This window comes from Brachycentrus maculatus, unplaced genomic scaffold (genome assembly GCF_059751285.1).
Source record: "Brachycentrus maculatus isolate JH-2025_06_01 unplaced genomic scaffold, ASM5975128v1 h1tg000029l, whole genome shotgun sequence".
Lineage (NCBI taxonomy): Eukaryota > Metazoa > Arthropoda > Insecta > Trichoptera > Brachycentridae > Brachycentrus > Brachycentrus maculatus.
Window position 1 is genome coordinate 885,622 of NW_028280783.1, and position 22,290 is coordinate 907,911.

A 22,290-nucleotide genomic window follows, 5' to 3' on the forward strand; every position below is an offset into this window, starting at 1 on the left:
AGATATTTTTTCATTGTGGCATTGATATTATTGTCCAATTGAGAAATTGTTTTATTTTCAGATAGCTAATATTTGGACCTCATAGGCAGTATGCCCAAATATATTTTCATGAAATTAGGGGATTACGGTGTATTCCCCAAGTGCTCAATCAGTCGTCAATGTCTATGCTACATGTAACAGATGACTAGTAGATTTAACTACAAGGGGTATATGTAAAGTAATGTCTCCAAGGCCCGGGCGTCGCTGCACGCAGCGCTACGCAAAATCTGGCAACATTGTCGTGTTTGTTGGTCAATAATAATTTTGGATAATTTATATAGCGCCATTTCCATAAAATACTACCTCAAACATGCTTACACAGATATAGATTATGATATGATAATGATAGATAAAAAATATTGAAGAAAAGCATCGTCAATCGGCTGAGTCTCAAGGGGGGAAAGTGGCGCCGCCGTATTATTGCGCCTTCTCGGTTTTCTTGGGCTGGAGCATGGCCAAGATATGGGCACGATGCCTCCCTGAGAGATGGTAATGCCAGAGAGCAGCTTTTTGAGCTCCCGTCATTGTGAATAGTCAACTGCAGATGGCGGAGGGTGATGCTGGTCTTCTTGTTGTCTCTGGCAGCATTGCCGGGCATTCCCAACACCTTGGCGGCCAGGTACTCCATGACGCCGGCGAGATAAACGGACGCACAAGCCCCAACTTTCTCAGCTTAGTAATTGCGAGCTGGCGTGTTTTAGGTGTTTAAAATTGCCTTTGTATTCCATAAAGTTTAATAGTTTTAAGTGTTTTTTACTGCAAGGATATTTTTTTTATGAAGCTTTAATAATAAATTGCATAGACATTTAAGCAAGCACATGTTCTTGGAACGCTATTGTCTACTGTATACCGTTGTTTTATTTTATTGCAGTTATTTGTTCCCCAGCCGGCTTAAGAATTGTTAATACGAACTATACCATTGATAGGTCGTTGGGATGTATTTTTTTGTCATGTTTTTTCTGAGAGCAGTTCGGAGAATAGTTCTTTCCCGCCTATCCCCCTACCCTGCCGCATAAACGGCGATGTCGCTAGCGAACTGTGTTGGCTATACAAATTACACTAAACCCCCCTATAAAGCTGAGATAGTTTCCGCGTTATAGGGAAAATGTTTTTAATTGTATTTTTTTATTTTAACTAGCGAAAATAACTCGAGCAAGATGATTTTGGATGACGTAATCTTCCCGATACTTGCGGGGAGGGAAGTTCAACGTGACAGTTTATTAGTTTCATATGATAAATAAATGTATTAAAAACTATTTCAAGAATATATTTTATTAAACAAAAATAAACAAATGAGTATAAAAATTAATTTATATTAAGGACCAAACATTAACTGTAGAAAACAAAAAACAATCTCAAATTGTGTAACCAATTATTTAAAAAGAAAACATAATGTGAATCGAAATTTTTTGTACAACCTTCATCATCGACTGAGTCGCTGCTTCACTTGGTCCGTCCCCGTGTGTATCTTTAGTATCACTTTATACGTAGATCTATACACTAAAGACAATTAAACTAGGTACCCTTATATTTTATTACAGATATTTAAAAAAATAAATGCCCTCAGATTATTTTAATTTTATTTTTAAAAATGCAATATACAAGAGCATATATTTTTAATGTATTTACTATAGTGTACTCCTAAAAATTTGGAAAACAAGCATGGCTTTTTTTTACCACTAAAAAAAAGAACAAAAGCACTCTTATAATATTAATATTTAAACTAATAACATGGTACACACAAAAAGAACTATTTAAAAAAAACACAAATCTTTAAACATATGCAAAGCCTTATAGAAAAGAAGTATATGTATATGTCTTTTGTATAAGGATGCATACATTTAGTTAACTAAATATCGAGAGATATTTTTTGTCGCGTATGTGATGCTTGAACAATGGCAAAGGTATTTATAAATTATCTTACACATTTTTCTTTTTAATTATTTATGGTTAAATCGCGGTCTTTCTGGCATGGTAAGCGCAAAGGTCCTAGTAGCCAAAGGGTTAAAACAAAGGCGTTTGAGACCGCTCCCCTCCCCTCGCTATTTGTGTTTGGCGCGTAAACGGTCAAACGAAAAACAATATGAGATACCTTTACAATAGAATTCAGAGAATAACGTTAGGTTATTCCAAAAAACAACGCGTGTGGCGCTAGTGGCTTCAATAAGACATCTTCGTTTTTTTATGTATTTTTTTTTCCACTAATTGATTCTACATTTAATAGTTCCTGATGGGACACGAGTTTACACTTAGGAGTAACTACGCTATCCTCATCGACTCCACTTAGAAAATTGAAGTTACGTTCACAAACGCTGGAAAAAGCCCTACGCGTAGTCTAAATTTGCGAATACAAAATGTTCGTATTAATAGTCGATGGGGGTCGGTTTACGAAGCATTCTCAGCTATACTCACACACCTTGTCAACCAATAGCGAGCGCTGAAAGTAGGCATGACGTTGTCTGACTTCCGTTTCCAACAGATTGCCACCGATTGTCAATACGGGTGTTGCTGCAATAATAGCACATTGCGCTTGCGCTATCAGTTGTCAGTCCGACGCAGACGGTCCGACCATAGATTAGAGTCCAACTCGGATAGATTTTTCCGTTTCGAGGCTGTTTCGAGGTGATACGTGTATTCTTGGCATTTTCGCCGGACCGTCCCCATTTTGTTAATCGTGCGAACTTGTCAAAATGTCGAAGGTGGAACAGAATTTGCTCTCGGTTCATCCCGAATCCGAACTAAAGTTTGAAGGTATGATTTTTTAACAATATTGCATCACGCTAACTTGTCGCAAGTCGCTATTTATTGAAACAGATTTTTTTTAGCGATTTCGCTTGTATGTATGACAAATTTTGAAATTCTGTATTGTAACGCCCTGGGCATTTCGCAAATCAAATATTGAATCGATCGAACGTAGACTGCCACCTGACATGCTTCAAAACATAAATTATCGATCGAAATTATTTATTTAATTTATTACTACGAAGTAATAATGACAGGCGATAAATGCGGCGTAATGATTCTCATTCAATAATACATGCGTACATTTTACTATCTCACCATCCAATATGTTCTTGAAATATAAGGTGGAATACGTTTTTTTCTTATATATTTATCTGTAGTAATTATGTATGCGAATTTTAAAAAAGACTGAATTTTTTTCCTGTCATATGTTTCTTAGAATATTTAGAAAGTAATTATATTAATACGTTCTTATAATTATTTAATTGAAAAAATAACATGATGCATTGCATTTTTTGACTTTTGTCACATTTATTGTTTATTTTCATTTAAAATGACATAAGGCCAACAGCTAGTAATTGAATTAAGAATAAGGATAAAAAATCAAAAACTACATAGAACATGTTTTCTTTTAAATATTTAGCTATTTCACTTAGGCAGTTCTTTTCTCTTTGGAATAATCATTCCATATATATTTTCTGAGAGTAACTTTTTTTGCTTAAAACCAATAAATTGAGTGATTTACCCACACTTGTTACTGATATTATGAAATCTCCCTCTAGCGCCTTTGCGGCTTTAGTGTTTATTTCACCTTATATGCGAGGCTAAGATTTTTTTTTTAAACATATGGTGTTTAACTTTTGATCCAATGTACTAAATAATAATGCACATTCCATAAGCACATCTTCACTGTTATTGAATACCTATTATTTTTATATATTTCCTGGTCGCGTTCTTTGCAAACGTTCTAACTTATTTACTCATGGTAATATATTACAGTACGTACACTATATAGCGTCTTCTTCTTCTTCTTTTTCTAGATCATAAGGATCTGTTTGTGCCTCCGCTTGTAGCTCTTGGGATGTTGACTCCCAGCTGTCTTTCTACCTTTTTGGAGGTCTGTCCTTCAGGGATTCCTTGAAGGGCGATACGTGGAACTCTGTCATCTGACATTCTGTTTACATGATCATTCCAGTATCGCCTTCGTTGTCGTCCCCACCCACGATATCCCCCGTCTTACACATGCTCCGGATGTCGGTATTTCTTACTCGGTCTCGAAATGTTTTTCCGGTTATGGATCGGAGAGTCTTCATCTCGGAGGTTCAAAGTTGAAATTTTGTTCTAGAAGTACCTGCTCTTTATCTGCTCTTGCCTCAATTCCATAAGTGGATATTGGTCGAACTCATGTCTTGTATATTTTCATTTTACTGTATAGCGTGATAAATGTTAACCTGTATTGATATTGTTAAATACTGGGTGGTTTACCAGTTATAATTTATATGCAGTTTCAATTTTAACAGAAACTGAATGATTTGACGTAAAAAATAGATAATGAACACTAACCTATGAATAACTGAATATTTGAGAATACGCCACTGTTCATATGATATTTTGTTTATTGAGTACCATTAGTTTTAATCATTAATAATACCCATAGATTTTCTTCATTAACAACAAAAATCCAAAACGCGCTTGTTACTAAAGTGATCCCAGTTTTTACAGCCTGCCTTCCGCCTCGTTTAAATAAGCTACATACAAATTAAAATGAGTAAACCTCTCATATATATACTCATTATAAATGAGAACACTTGTTTTTACTACTTGAGCTATATTTATTTTAATAACTAGTTTCGGAAGCTACATATGCTTCAATCATCAGGTCTGAATATAAACTAAAGCATAAATAATTATCTGTACTGTAAGTGAGGAGCGGGGGAGGTAAGTTAAAGAATGGAGTTTGATATTAAAGGGTACATCAAACTCCACCCCCTAACTCACCCATCTTATTTATTTAATTATATTTATTCATCCGTAAAAGTTATTCTCAACCCTATGATGTGAAACAAAGATTTTTTTCTTCAACAAAAGTAACTCCTGTTTTCAAGCTTTCTGTGTGATGTCTTCTTCTAATGAAAATGATAATTTTGGATATTTTATACAGCGCCATTTATACAAAATTCCACCTATGTACCGACATTGCAGTTTGTGTCAATACTTTCAGCATTGAGATATTTTCAATAGACCAATGAAATGGTGCTATGGGTTTTCATGACTCTTAAGCTGGAGACTGACCGGAGCATTTCGTCGTAACGTAACACGTTAGGATGCGAGCATTCAGGTAGTCAGTACACCGAGCCGAGCGCTCCATCCATAGTTTCGGATGCTCGGTGATGCTCTCCGCGAGCGATGTTACAACGTTATGTTACGACGAAATGCTCCGGTCAGTCTCCACATTTAAATATTCAAATTGTTAGCCAAACTTTATGTTGAGGAATGTCCCGACTATTTATATTTCTCTTTTCTAATTGTGAATATAATTTCCAGATGTTTTCCTAAATCTTTAGATGCTTTCTACAAATATCTTAATGATAATTATACTATAGTAATAATGAAGTAAAAAGCTAACATGGTTAATTAATCCAATGTAATGCCTATACTAATATACCATATGTTAGTATAATACTATAGGCTTGTTCTTTTCGACATCTATCAGCACCACAAGTAACATCCACAATTACATCGCTGTCAAAACATTCGGTGCAGTAAAAATCTTGCATTTGGTTGTAATTTTTTTAAAATTGACTATTAAGATATTACATTTTTTTATGTGCTTTAATGCTCATTGAATTATCTATGTAACCATGGGTGTAATGCGGCAGTATATGTTCAAATAAATAATATCAATTTTTAATTATTTATGTTTGAGTATGAACAATCAATCATTGTGTAAACTGTGATCAAACCAAACATCACATTCTAACTGACTAACAGTCATACTGCTTCAGGCAGAGAGAATTGAACGCCACATCACTCTGTCTTTGCAAACATTCTTCGCCTCTTCCACATTCATCCATCCTCTTATACATACCTTCCAATTATTCCGACTCCTGATCTGTCCACTTTCAAGTATTCAAAGTACTTGAATAAGCCAAGATTTCCATGGTCTCTGGTTCTATTTCCAACTTCATATGCCTCACATGTCCAAACCATCTCAACACACCTTTCTTTATTTTATGGATAGTACTTGTCCCCTTGCATTCCTTTCTTATTTTACCTTTTGAATATTTATCTTACATCATTCTGCTGCACCCTCATCTGAGTGATCGCATTTTTATTGCATCTAATCTACTTTCATCCTTCTTTTGCCAACTCTATACTTCATTTGCCTACAATAGGACTGATACCTGGACTCCGTTATGCACTTTTTCCACTTTTAGGCTTTGTTTGCTACACCTGATTTCAGTGCGCCATTCACTATCAATCTTTCCATCCCTAAAAAATGTTCTTTCCAAATGTACAATATCATCTACCTGTTCAAAATTGATCTTTCTAAAAAACCATAACTTTGGATTAGCACCATTCATCATCAAATGACTTTCCTTACACACATTATATGTCCACCTTTGTCACCTGCGTTTGCTTGCCCTCCTTATTATTGGCACGAAGCACTGGATTGTCGGCATGCAAATGGCAAAAGTCAGATTCTTCATTTCAGTACCAACATCAAACATTTTCACTTCTTTTGTTCAATTATCCATGTATAAATTAAACAGCCATGGCAACATTACACATCCTTGTTGTAAACCCTAAAGAGATGCTGAACCAGGATGAGAATGAGTCACTTATTTATTTATTTACAAAAATGTTAATAATATTAGTATATAACCACTCACGGAGATTTTTATTTCTACCGGTTTCAAGACGTAACCGTCTCTTCGTCAGGACCATCACTACCACAGCATGCAAACAATACCACCCTCCACCACCATAGCACCGTTTACACACTCAAAACTACACAAAATGTCTAACACATGCGATTTTTGGTCGACCCGAAGACCAACATGTACTAAAGGGTTCAGCACAGACATGCGTTACGAGCCGAGGTTAAACATGCATTTTGAGTGATATTTATATATATATATATATATATATATATATATATATATATATATATATATATATATATATATATATATATATATATATATATATATACATTTATAAATTCTGTTTGTCGGTAATTATTGTCTGAATACATCCAAAGCTGATTCCTGACTCAGAAGCAATTTAAGCTACTGTAAATCGTAGGTCGTCCTCAAGATGACGGCTAAGAGCGCAAATATTCTCGTCTGTCACATTGTTCTCAGTCTACAATGATGACTTTTATTTTCGACAGCTTCTCACCTTCCAAAAATTGACGGTCCTATGAAGACACTTGTGTGTTTTTAAGTGTCTCCTCCCCGAACTGTGCCTCAAGTCTCTTTGATAGTGGATAGTTTTACCCCCTCATGGGCGGTAATTATAATGCGTTGCGCAACAGATGAAGGTCCTGCTATCTCAGACATCGCGACAGCTACTGAGCCAGTGGTATCATGCTGCGATCTAAAGGTGGAGACTGACCGGAGCATTTCGTCGTAACGTAACACGTTACGATGCGAGCATTCAGGCAGTCAGTACACCGAGCTGAGCGCTCCATCCATAGTTGCCGCTAGCGATGTTACGACATTATGTTACGACGAAATGCTCTGGTCAGTCTCCACCTTAATGGTGAAAAATGAACTTGACACTCACAAAATCTCCCACCAGGAGCAGTGCCTACCTTTGTTCAATTAGAAACAAATTCCAATTTTTATTTGATTCACCCTTTTGAATTTGAATAACTGCCATTTAGAAGCAAATTCTGGTTTATATTTGTTTACACCCTCGTATTAATAATTCAAGAGTAGCGATATTTCATTTGAAATCAATCATTGAAGCGAAAATAACTCTTAACTAGTTATAAATGTACATTCATCAAAACTCGAGATGGTCAAGTTAAATTATAATTTTATACTTTACTTTTGTACATTCATTTTCATGTAAAGGCATTGCAATACCCTTTTTACGTGTCACTCTTCTCTTAAGGCCACCGTCCTTTCGTCTCTATCAATTTGTTGAATTGCAGGTCCGTTTAATCTGCCCGTCACCTCATGGATCCGATTGACAAATAATACAGACAAGATGGCCTATTTTAAATTAAAGACCACGGCTCCTAAAAAGTACTGTGTACGACCCAATTCTGGATTTCTCACACCAAAATCAATAGTGGAGGTTCAAGGTAATTAGAATATTATTTACTCTAAAACATTTATCTATTCTTATTATTACTGCATTTTGTATATCACATTACATTTCATGATTAGATTCAAAATATGGCCAAATATCTTAACAAAACCCAGTTATACAATATCAGGTTGCCTTACTAACAAAGGTGAATTCCCCTTCAAAAAGATATAAAAATAGACAGACATATCACCCTCCAATTGTATTTTAATATAGTTATAATTATATTTCATTTCTAGTGTTGCTTCAGCCATTTACGTATAATGCTGCGGAAAAAAACAAACACAAATTCATGATCCAGTATATCTTAGTGCCTGAAGCCACCATGAAGACTCCGGAGGAATTAGTAAGTATTAATCAACCAAATTATTTCAGTTTTGCTTTTATACTGCTTGTCTATCGGTCTCTTTGAATTTCGTAACTTGCTATACTATTATAAAATAGGAAATAATATGTAACATGTATTGCAGTGGTTCTCTAACTCTTTTTACTCAGACTTAAATATTTCAGAGCAATAGTCACACGGAAATTGTACCTCCTGTAATAGAAAAATAAATAAGAAAAAAAATTATAAATATATATATATATATATATATATATATATATATATATATATATATATATATATTAATATATATATATATATATATATATTATATATATATATATATATATATATATATATATATATATATATATATATATATATATATATATATATATATATATATATATATATATATATATATATATATATATATATATATATATATATATATATATATATATATATATATATATATATATATATATATATATATATATATATATATATATATATATATATATATATATATATATATATAAATATATTAATATATATATATATATCTATATATATATATATATATATATATATATATATATATATATATATATATATATTCTTTTTTTTTCTTTTAACCCTTATCTGCACCCCAATTGTAAATAGGGCACTGCATCGTATTGAAGCAGTGTTATCATGATCGTTAAATACACGAAGGAAAGGTGATCAGCCTTTCGCTTCAGGTACCAGTCCAGGGTCATATTAAATATATATTTGACTGAAACATCAATAATATTTATTTTGACCCTCTTGGGAATCGAACCCGGGACCTCTAGCATGGTAGCCTAGCGCGCTAACCACTACACTATGGAGGCGGACAAATTGTACATATATATATATATATATATATATATATATATATATATATATATATATATATATATATATATATGTACAATTTAATAAAAAAAAACTGAAGACACATTTTTAAACATAACCTGTGTATCAAATTTCCAATTTATTACATTATATGAAAAACATAGACTATCCATTTAAATAATACAAGATATATACTTTGGCATTGACAAATTAGGTTGAATGTTATAGTTCAGATTTTGCAGTAAATTGTAAACTGGAATTACTGGTTTTGATGATGTAAATATTTATGAATATTACAAAAATAACATGTATTGGAATGATTATTATAATTTCTATATTTATATTCATCTTTTTAGCTAGACGCTTTAAATTGTCTATCTTTGCATCCATCTATCGTTAAAATTTATCAAAAAAAATATTGAATATGATACAAAATGTTGCTAAACCACAATTTCCAAATCACGTTTGGTTTTGTGTAAAGTCCATGATTCTATATTGTCTTCTAGACTCATCCGCGATGTTAATTCTGCGAATGGTGAATGATAATTGTGTTTATACTTTTATGAAATGATTTTTTAGGTCAAAACCTTTAACCATCATTCTGTAAGACAAAACCACTTTTGTTTATTAAAGTAAACATAATAAAATTGGGATTCTATCAATAAATGTCAATAAAGAACCTCAATTCAGATAATGTTTCTATTTTAATTTTACAATATTTCCTTTTAGTGGAAGACGACTGATCAAGATTCAATTTCGAGCTACAAACTGAAATGTGTGTTTGAGTATCCGCAATCTGGCGCCCTTCAACAGGCTACTGAACAGGTCAGTTTATCGAATCCCAGAACCTAAAATCTGGTGGTGTATGGATGTGGAGGAAGCTAGGAGTGTATGTCAAGTTGTATTGATAGTGGTAGTATTAGTACAGATTCTCTGTACTGTAATTCAAACGCTTCACGAATCCGAACAGAGGGTATATTTTCGGCATTCAGATTATAGGTGTCCTGCTATATTTATAAATATAAATATATGTATATGTAGTTTATACAGAAATATATATATATATTTATATATATATATATATATATATATATATATATATATACATATACATATATATACATATATATATATATATATATATATATATATATATATATATATATATATATATATATATATATATATATATATATATAATATTATTATTAACCAAATTATGTTTTGTCGAACTTTGGTCTCTCACGCAGTTTTATTGCTATTGGAATTTGCTTCGTCTCTTCACTACCTTAACAAAGTATCCAGTACCAAATCACATCATTTAAATATTTGTACAAAATCATATATGCTGTTTGAAATTACTGGTATACATAAGTAAGTAATAAAAACAATGTATCATGAAATGCAGTTTGAATGAAAGTAATGTTGATTTGTTTATCTATTAAGTTATTTCGGACGTTGCAACTGACCTTATATTATATTTAGTTATATAAATATACAAACCTACAGAGGACGACCCCACTTTACATAGATCAAATTATCTCCGACATGCGCTGTGGCGAGTACTCCAAGTTGAAGAGATAAGGGGATGATAGAGGCGGGTGGAGACTGATCATGAATGAAGCAAACCAATGATCACAAAGATTGTAATCCACAAAGTTGATACTAAACATAATTTTTATATCTTTATAGAATCCTTACAATCTTTTTTTCTCAAAATCATGTTAAGTTAATGTAACTTTTGCAGATATTTAATATAAGTATGTTGAAATGTAATCATTTATATGTATCATTATTTCAACATCAATAAATATAATGGTCAAAATGATGATTCATGACATTCAATTAATAAAAATATGTAAATATTAAAAATTTAAAATATCACTCTCAAAAACTGTGTACATGTGTTTCCTCTACCAATAACACTTAACACATTGTTGTCGGGCTGTTTTTTCATCAACCCCAGCCCTTATTAGGGTCATATACTAATCACAAGTAACCGCAAACCGAATTCCGATCTGTACATTGATTTTCGGCGTCTATTGCGGTCTACCAAAAGTAAGCAAATAGAATGGTTATAAGCATCTCCTGCTCTCTACTAAGAGTAGGTAAAAGACAATTTTAAGCGTTTTCCGCAAACAATGTGTTAAGACAAAATGGTCATAGCTCATATATGCAATATGCGAGAAAATGTGATAGTCTTTATTTTAATATGTGTCTAATATCTGATACTTATGAAATTAGTAGTGTCGTCAATTGTAGGGGTGACAACAACGCCCCTGCTTACATTTCTCATGCATGTTCTTTCTCCTGTTAATCCAGGAATCGCAGCAAGAGCCTGTTCTTCAAGCTGCACCACCAAAGGTAAACAATATAACTATTCAGTCACCTGTCAAATACTCGACCAAATGAATGATTACCTTAAAATCCTGTTCTCGGTTAGTATCATAATGCTTGTACTGGACAAACATGTAAACTATTTGAAATCTGGACTTGCTAAAATTCCACTGTCTACAAAAAAGAAAAAAAAATACCTTAATGAATTAAAAAGCCCCTTTTTGTATTTTCCAAAGAAAAACAATATTATATATTTTCTTTATATTTTCAATATTTTTTTTTAAACTTTATACTATCTACATTAATTACTCCAAAAATTTGTTAAAATAAAACTCGTAGGACCAAATTTTATAAAAAAATTAAAATTTAACTCTTTCTCCGCGGTTGACATCAACAGGTGATTTGCCAAACAAGGCTCATACGCGGCTAGCACCTATAGGTGATATTGAGTTTTTGCCCATATATCTTTACCATTTCATACAATTCTTGGTTCAAAATTGCTTGAACACAAGCTCTCAATATATTTAAAGTGATGTCTTATCAGATCTCTCTTAACATTTATAAATTACATAGTTGTAAAAAATCAGATCTCTGATCAACTGTGAAATTGACGAGTAGTTCAACTTTTGCCTCTATGCGGCACGCGCAATTTTTGTAGTTTTTCAAGATTCTCAAGCTTTCTATAAAGGACCATTATTAGCCATTAAATGGCACGATAAACGTGAAGTTCACATTCTAACTACTCTTCATTCGACACGATGGCAGCAACAAGGAATGTAAACAGGGTAACCGGTGAACCTGTTACCCTAGCAAACCAACAGCAGTCCTAGAATACAATAAGAATATGGGATCAGTAGATAAAACTGATATGATGCTGAGTAGCCTTTCCTGTATGCGTTGTTCCTGTAAGTCCACCAAGTGTTGGATTTCATGTCATCAATTTGTTTTTGTTAAACGGGTACACATTATTTAAACCTCTAATTTTGAAAAATATTGGCTTATCGAATTTGAACTAAATATTATCCGGCAAATTATTAATAAATATTCAGAATTCACAAAAAGCATTCCCTTAACTTCACACACGTCATTTGATACGAAAGCAGAGTATCATTCAAAAGTGAATTATTGAAAAACATGCCCCGACAAATTCCACCTACAGAAAAAAATAACTCCATTTCGTAGATGTAAAATCTGAGTTAAAGCAACAATGACACAAGTAATGTGTTTCGAGTGTTCATGAAAGAATAAACTATTAGTTGAAAATTCTTGACTATTGTAGTGTTAAGCTTATCTAAGTGCAATAAATCGTATAATCATAAGTTGAGCTAGTGTTCCCTCAAGTTGAATTTCTCAAGTGCGAGAAATACGATTGACACTGTGGCCGACAGATTGACGGGAGAAAATAGCGCCGGATGAGAGGTATGTTTTTTGGTATACCGGGATATTATTTATTTTTCACTCCGAAAATAAACAAAATAAAGATTGTTTCCTAATGTAAAAATAAATAAATTTGAGTTTCAGTTGGCATATTTTTTCAACATTTTCAAAATTTTCAACATTGAATTTGGAGGACAGTGTACTCTTTAAAAAAAATATATTCAAAATGCCGCGTATGAGTGTTGCTCGCTTAGATTGAAGACTCGGAGAAAAGGGTAAATCACCAAAAAAAAACAAGGCGTACAAATAATAATAGCCAATATGAAAGTATTTTTTTCTTACCCTCAAAATAATATATTGATTATTTTGTAATGCAATTTAAGTAATGTTTAATTGCACACAAAGAAACTTAATTTCACAGTAAAGTTTGACTTTATTCTATTTTATCATGAAATATCATTGTTCTTAATATAATAATTTTAGATTCCTCTCCCTGGTATTGGAGGAGAACTACAAAAGGCAGCATCTGAAGTCAAGCAGTTGAGAGAAGAAGAAAGTCAATTACGAAAGGAAAACATGGTCCTCATGGTAAATTTTCTATTTTTATGGGGCAATAATAAATGCAAGGGATTTTCTGTGCCTATATAGGAATTACCGTTTATATATTCAAGTATTGAACACATTTTACATAAAATCAGTTCTTTTGTCAATAATATGATCTAATGAAAATATAAGATATTGATATTGATATATATTCTATGACTTATTGCTTAATTTTTTTTAAATCATGGTTTTATGTTTGGAAAAAACATTTCAAATCTTAAAGTAATATATGTACAATGTTAAAGCAATATCACTAGTAATTTTAAGAAACAAATTCATTGAACTCACAGACTGTTTGAATAAATTTATGTACTATGCTCATGTTATATGAGGTCTGTTCAAAAAGTATCGCGAATTCTATGTTTTCAAAAATTATTTATTCATGAATACCTATTTTGTTCCCTTCAAAGTAATCCCCACCAGATATAATGCACTTGTGCCACCGTTTTTTCCAATCCTCGAAGCGCTTCAAAAAAACATTTATTGTGATCTTGTTTAGCTCCTCCTTCGATGCCGTCTTTATCTCCTCAATCGTAGCATTGCGTCGTCCTTTCATGGGCCTCTTCAGTTTCGAGAACAAAAAAGTGACGGGGGCCCAGATCTGGGGAATATGAATGCGGAATTATTAGTGTGTTGTTTTTGGCCAAAAATTCGCCCACAAGCCCAATTTTTGTCATTCCAAAAATCCGAGTAAATACGCTTCCACCCTGTGGCAAGAACTCATGATGCACCACGCCCCTGCAATTGAAGAAAACTGTTAGCAAAACCTTAACATTCGACTTGGCATGCTTTTTTCGGTCTTGTCTCGTACGGCAGCGTCCATTGGGATAATTGAGCTTTGGTTTCCAATGTTTTTGCGATGCTGTTTTTGGTTGAAATTAATCAATTTTGGTACGAATTTTGCGGTGACCTGCCTCATGCTCAAATCAGTGGTAAAAATTGAATGGCACAAGCTAATCGATATGTTCAGGTCTTCAGCAACTTTTCTAACGGTGATACGACAATTGGCCAACACTATTTTCTTCACTTCATCAATGTTTACGTGCTCGGGCATCCGGCAAGCTCTTTGTCGTTCACATCCTCTCGGCCCTCTCAGAACATTTTGTACCACCGATAAACGTTGCTTCGGTCCAAGGTACCTTCATATGCCACTGTCAACATTCGGAATGTGTCCGCGCACCTAAGTTTGGTTTTCACACAAAATTTGTTACAGATTCTTTGATCCATTTTTTGGAAAAGGCAAGATGAGCCAAAACACATGCAAGAAATGCAGCTGTCAAAAATTAACTGAACATCCAAAATGGCCGAACTTGTTGGCATAAGATAGAGACATGAGTGCCAACATAACACCACAAAAAAGCTGAAAATTGAATATACGTAACCTGATAAATTAAAAATTTGTGATACTTTTTACTAGCAGACCTCGTAGACATAAACCAATGCAATAATTACAATAATTAGTTACAATAATTTTAAACAGCTCCAGAGCTGTGTAAAATTATTGTAACGCAACATTTACACAAGGATAATGTCTAAGCCATTTCACTAAGGCAAGCTAATTATGTAAATAGGCATTCTGATATATTGAATGTCCTCATGGCAATCCAATAATTCGGAATGCCTCCTAAATTTGATTGCCAAGAGCTCTCTCCACCACTCGTGAACTGTCAACTCACATTCCAAGCCAGTTAGTGGTCAGTCAGCTTATTGCCAGTCGCATACAGGTCTGTCACCTGCCAAAACAGATCATAATGGAAATAAATAAAATAAATAATAAAACCCTTATCCGCACCCCAATGGTGCAAGGGCACTGTGTCATATAAACGCAGTGTTATCTTGATCGTTTACACATGAAGGAAAGGTGATCAGCCCTCCGCTTCAGGTACCAGTCCATGGTAATATTGAATAAATATTACAGTGAAAAAAATCACTTTATTTTACCCCCCTTGGGAATCGAACCCGGGACCTCCAGAACAGTAGCCGAGCGCGCTAACCATTACACTACGGAGGCGGACAAAATGGAATGGAAATAGGCAATTACAAATTATTATTTATCAAAGACCTACCTCGAACAAAGTCGATCTTGATAGGCATATTTTATCAAAATATCCAAGCTGGAACATGACAAATGAGTCACCATTAACAATGGCAACGCTACTGGCTGGTGTCTGGTAATTTGTTAGTGGACTGTCCTAGTGTGAATCTGGCTGTCTGTTATGTCCGCACTGAGAGTGGGGGCGTGACGTAGGGCAGAGCGTGTGGTACAGCGGTAGTGTGTGTTGCAGGAGGAGATTGTGCGGTTGCGCAAGGAGGTGGGAGCGAACACGCAACACTCGTACAGCCCGCCTGAAGTGCAGATGACTGCACTCGAGCCTTCACTGTCGCCCCAATTCATTGCCATATTCGTTATTGCTGTCATCTCCGCTTTCCTCGTGGGCAAGTTTGTCCTGTGAACACTTCACCTACCCTTTTGTAATATAATAGATGATGCATCACATATATATATGCATATTACATATTTAGGTTTATGTTTATGTTTACGAGCACCTATATAAATATTCTGTGCTTTCGTGTACATAAGTGTCGTTAACTTAGTAGTAGGCGGGTGAATCTACAAATCCGAAAATTGCTGCCAGTTATGAACTCCCTAGTGTAATACTAATATACCTTTTAAATTCACAATTTTAATATCTTAATTATTATTCTTTAAATTGTAACTAAAAATGACTCATTCAGGTTTCCAATGTACTTATTTGTCACTCTTTTTTTACAACATAACTCCCGCCTTGTGAGTCACTTTGAAGGTTTGAATTTTTAGTATTGTTCATCTGGTGAAACATGTTTACTATAAGTAAGGATTATATCCTTTTGCCTTAATCTATGTTTGTGGGACTAAACTTGTCAAATGTTTAAGGGACTGCGTCTATGTATTACATATATACTAAATGGAAACAAGCTAATCTGATGAATTTTGTGTATATAATACTAATACTTTAAACTGTTTCAATATTTAATTACAAATATGAAACAATGTTAGATATATAGTGAGAAATCATCAGAAAATCTTCATTAATCTTGGACACTTACTATTGTTTGTACATAAAATTATACATACAAAAAGTATATGATCTCGTTTTATAGTTGCCCCACTTTATAATTTTATATTGATTGAGAAAAAATATGTACAGAGGATACAGCAAGAATGTTTGCTTAAATTTCTGTGCTGTTTACATTGCTGTAAAAATAATAAAAATATGCGCTAAGCGTATTTTTACTTTTACTGGACAATGATTATACAGTCCATTCACCTGAAACCCTTGATCGATCATCTTGAAGCAGTTGACTCTAGTGTTAATTAAACGTCATTACATCATGCATGTTGTGATCAGGACAAGTTTTTATTCATAATTACCCCTATTTATCTTTTTGATTGTTAACCGCTTACGGAGCATGCCCGAGTTAACTCAGGCAAGCTTTACATGCAGAAAAGACCACTCATGAATTTACTCAAGCGAAAATAAATTTGATTTATGGTATTATCATATGCTATGTTATTCTAGTTAGTACTGTGCAGTGTTTTTTTAATGAGTTTGTTTGTTTTTTGTTTGAATTATATGATTCAATTTCGATTGATTTAATCAATTACCTTTTTTGATTTTATACCCTTTTTATAATGAGGGATCTTGACGATTCAGACTTTTGAGTATGCAAATTTGGATGAAAGTGACATAGAAGACAGTGATGAAAGCGATGTGAATTCTGATAGTTTCAGTGATGATGAAGATGATGAACCATGTGTTTGGCGTTTAGTAAATATCGATCAACATGATGTATCTCCTTCACGATTGCCATTTATTGGCAATACTGGTTGCCTTTTTGATTGACAAGACATCATGATGTACTGTAGTATTTTAAACTATTGATGATAAATTATCATTGCCTTTTATTTTATGATACTTTTTTGCATTATTATAGTCATCATTATATAATTCAATGTTATATAATTATGAATTCTTTTCATTTCTTGACCCACAATATGCACCATAATATCAACTTTCATTCCCATTTTTGCCGCGAAATGGCTTTTATAGAGGATATATACGTCAGTAAAAACAGAAATCATTCATTTAAAAAAAGGTGTTTTTATATTTCAATGATTACTTGAGGGGATAAATTGCATAAAATAATATAATGGATATTTGGTTAAAGACACACATTTGTATGTGTATTATATCCCTCTCCTATAGCACCCACTATTAATCATCATGAGTTCATTCAACTCTGTGACGATTGAAAGCCGATATGGGCCAGCGGAAACCCTTAGTAGGGCATCCACTGGCATTATACTAATAATACTTTATTTCATCTTTAGCTACTAACCGAGGATTGGAATAGTTTAATAATTACATTAGGGAAGTTCGCATTGTACTGTGCATAGTTTTGCTTCACGGGCATGGAAACCACTGCTCTAGTTTAAAATTAAGAAATTAGGTCATGTTTGATTTGTTCAAATATGAAAAATTCCTATTTTTTTTCTTTTATGGCGGCATTTATGCTTTGTTAATTATTCATATAATCATTCAATAAAATTCTGATGTTTCACTCCAAACCTCGAATCAAATAAATTGGTACTAATTATTATTTTAACATCTTATTTCTACCAACTACGGCTTAATCATTATGTAGGTTTTTCTTTTTAATGAATTAATGAATTAATTTATACAAATTATTATTGTATATATATTGAATTTAAGGTAGCAATGCGCAAGTCATTTTTAAATAAAGTAACTGTAAACAGTAAAAGTACAAGAATTAAATTAGTAAATGGCCACTATTTTTAAACTTTTACTCAATGTTGCCAATTATTGTCGATAAATCAATCAGGTTTAGAAGATTTTAATTCTTTTGAAAATAAATGGTCTAATTTGAGTTAGTAGATTCACCTACTTTCTACATATCACTGAACTCTGAAACCTTCCGATTCACACTCAGTGACGCTGTACTGCTGATTTTATGATATATATATGTATATATTTATTAAATGGCATTCATTCAAATTAATAGTCTAAATAGCATTGAATACTAAAATCATTTACTGTGGCTGATCAATTATAAAGGTTAATAAAGATATGATGAATTTAAAAATTGTCTTTTTATTTTTGAATAAACTTACTGTTACCACTATTGTTTTGTCGAATCCAAAAACTGAATTAAGTAACGACATCTTTTAAAGAAGACTTATAATTCGATTGCCATGTCTACTCCTGATGTTCCGCACCGTGACAATTCTTTTTCTCCTCACCCTTATTCCACCTTCCCTTGGACAATGGTTTGAAGTATTATGCACTATGACTATTATAACCATGGTTTGCAGTATCATGTGACCAAAGCGCAGGTTTTTTTTAAGGATTTTTGGAGTTGTTGCAGACAGCCTCACATAATCATATCCAGACCATTAGATGACCATGATATTCAAATTATTCTACTGTAACACCGCATTCCAAAGGCCCGGAATTTATTCATCACGAGGTGACTAGTGTCAACACCAATCAACATTAGTAACTTATAAGAAAAAAATTGATACAAGGATGGGGTACCAACTTCAAGAAGTTCAGGTGCCCAAAAATAAGTTCTGTAAAATAAAAATAAGCTTGGTTCTGCGCTTCAGGTAATCAAGATCCAGGAAAGCATTAAACGTTTATAGTTGTATGCATGATGTAAGAAAAGGATCGCTCTAAATCCTATGTATATCTATTTAGAGAAGATTTACTAAAAGCGTCGGTAGCATTGTGGTTGTAACATATTTTGCAAGGAAAGGGTCAAAATGGAACGATTCAATAGTGAGGTATTTTAGATATTTTTCGTATAAATATTGATGGTATAAACAGGTGTTGTGACGAATAATTAGAAATAATTTTGTCTGGATGTATGAATTACTAGCAGAGGAGTAAGTATTGAAAAGAATTGTACTCTTTTTCCGAGACTGCGTCGTATCAAAACAGTTTAAAAATATATTTTGTTAAACTGTAAAATAAGCAAGATAATTTGGTGAGTGGTAAAATGAGTAAAAACAGTTTGTCATTTGAAGGATTTATTTTCTTATATAATACAAAACAATTCTAAAACAACAATAGTTGAAACCAGTGATGAGTGATGGAATCCAAAAACTAATCGAGAAGTCTTCTTCAGGAGAAGTCGTTCCGAATTGAGTTTTTGGGTTTAATCGCTCAACGCTAATCAGTGCACAAATTTGGTATACTTATACATTAAAAACTTAAGCTAAGATAACCGAATTAACAATCTTCAATAAGATACATTTATAGTTTGAACAATGTTTAAAAATATTTTGTATTTCAGGCACTTAAAAATTACATTCTGCGGAAAATATAAAAATTGTCATGCCTAATCTACAAAATGTTTTCACAATAATGTTTTGTACATAATAAGTGATTTATTTGGGGGTCAGAGCAAAAATTCGAGAAATAAAGTTACAATAATAATAATTAAACATCAGTCAATATAATTTTGGATCGCCATTAAATGTGGAAGAATTAACTGCAATTCGTAATTTAATATATTGGAAAAAATGACAATTTAAATCAGAACAGAGCTAAAATCAGAACGGTGTTTTTAAATTTGGAATGATTAATATTATACTAGTTCTTCAATTGGGAATGCTTAGTTGTGTAAACATTACATACCCTCACACAATGCTAATTTATCTCGTAACAATTATACTAAAGATCGCAGTGCCATTACTTAGTCCTCAAGTTATGATACATACATGTCTGTGGATAACTTTCGCACACAGGAAACCCACATTAACCATAGAACACTAAACTATCGTAAATATTACGATGGAAAAATGACAATTCCTGGAAAAACGATGTTCGCATCGTTCTGCGCACCCTGTTTCACAGTATCTTCTTTATGTACTTTTTTTTCATTTTTCCGTGATCCCAAATGAACCCAAATAATATTACTACTACTTCTAAAATAATAAATAAATTGATTATCTTAAAAATTCCCATTATATTTCTTTATTATATTTTTTGCAAATGTTTAATAACAATGTTACTTACTGGTAGGATAGTTTAGTAATCTAAGGTTATGACACAAGCAATATAAAGATAAGCTTAGTGTGGCTGTATGTCGCTTAGATGCGCAATGTTTCGTTGTTTGATGAGCTTTAAATGTTACATAATAGGATGTAATTAATCCATGGAAAGTCGCACGCTTTAAAAAGGTGTAAAATTGTCAAATTATAAATCAGTTAGTATGTTGAATAACTTACTATAGCTTCTTGAATGCACAACTATACCACAATTTTTTAAATGTTTCAGTTAAGTTTGGGTCTAATATTTTTTCTTGCAATAAGTATAATATTAGTGCTGTTTTATTATTTCTCGCATAATTACACTTTAATTTAACCCATCATAAGACAAGAATTTTTATTTCTTAAAGAATAAAGAATTTCATTAAAATAACATATAATAATTATTTTATATATTGCTTGTTCTAATTATTATTTCAAATTGTATAAATTTTCACTTTACAGTAGAACAGTTTTTCATCCAAAAACAAGTGCACTTTTTTGTTATGTTTGTGAAAATGAAAATAACTTAGAATCAACAATATTCTCAGTTTGGCAGTGCTTTAAGATCATTATCAATCATAGGTAAAAAGGTGTTGATTGGTTAAAATAGTGACCGTGCAATATGAGAAAAACCACTCACAAAAAAGTGGTGGGTTATATGAAAATATATATTTGATAAATAAATCAACTTGTATGTCATTTATTTTGTTGGAAGAATACATCAATACAAGAAAATGTTTTAAAAAATACAGACAACTTTTTACGATGTCAAACATCAAATATGTATGTTTAAACAGTAAACTCTCAATTTACCAGGATCTCTTTAACCAGGATGTTTGAAAAATTCCAAAGATAAATGGCTTTTTGTGTGTATTAAGTCCAGGATACACAAATCAATATTACATCATTTCATAGAAAGATATTAGATCATGTCCACCGCAACGAAAAAACAGCATGACACAGTTAATGGTAGTTTTGTTTTGTTAAAAACGATTGTCAACTGTGGACATATGGACATTGGACTTTCATAATTGCACTGCATATCCAACCCCAAGGTAGATGGTTCCCGGGGAGACCACCAAATAGATGGATTGACAGCTGGGAATCAACATCGCAGGCTAATCCCTCTTAAAAACAGGCCACAAGGCCTACACACCAAGCAGAAAAAGAAGACTTTCATTATGCGTGGTATGTTTATACTGACATTTTGTTAAGTAGGTAAGCATTTATGAAATAGACCATTTTTATTATTTATTAACTGGCCAATAAATTTCTTTAGCTATGAATTTATTTCACCATCCATTCCGGTAAAACCGTAGTCTGCCGTATTTATCAATTTTTTAAACCATAACATATACCTTCAAAAAATAAGGCAAAAAATTTTGTGTGCAAAAATGAGTATGGAGTCATTTCATTTTTCTTTATTAAATTAGTGGAAGCAACTACCTTCCTGGAACTAATTCAAAAATATACTTTGGTGATTCATCTTGCACACCAAATAAGTAAATTGACATGGGTTTTCATAGATACAATTAACAAAGCAAATCATAGTCGGCTATGTAAATAGTTA

General features: G+C 32.6%; 1 protein-coding gene across 1 annotated transcript; it reads left to right on the forward strand.

The window, feature by feature from the left end:
* The first annotated feature begins 2,160 nt into the window (after positions 1–2,160).
* LOC148312902 (vesicle-associated membrane protein-associated protein A-like) lies at positions 2,161–18,769 on the forward strand. Its single transcript, XM_088271579.1, has 7 exons — positions 2,161–2,790; positions 7,946–8,098; positions 8,343–8,449; positions 10,037–10,132; positions 11,630–11,671; positions 13,505–13,609; positions 15,910–18,769. The coding sequence occupies exons 1-7, from the start codon at positions 2,730–2,732 to the stop codon at positions 16,075–16,077; spliced, it is 732 nt and encodes a 243-aa protein (XP_088127705.1). The 5' UTR covers positions 2,161–2,729; the 3' UTR covers positions 16,078–18,769.
* The last annotated feature ends 3,521 nt before the right edge of the window (positions 18,770–22,290 follow it).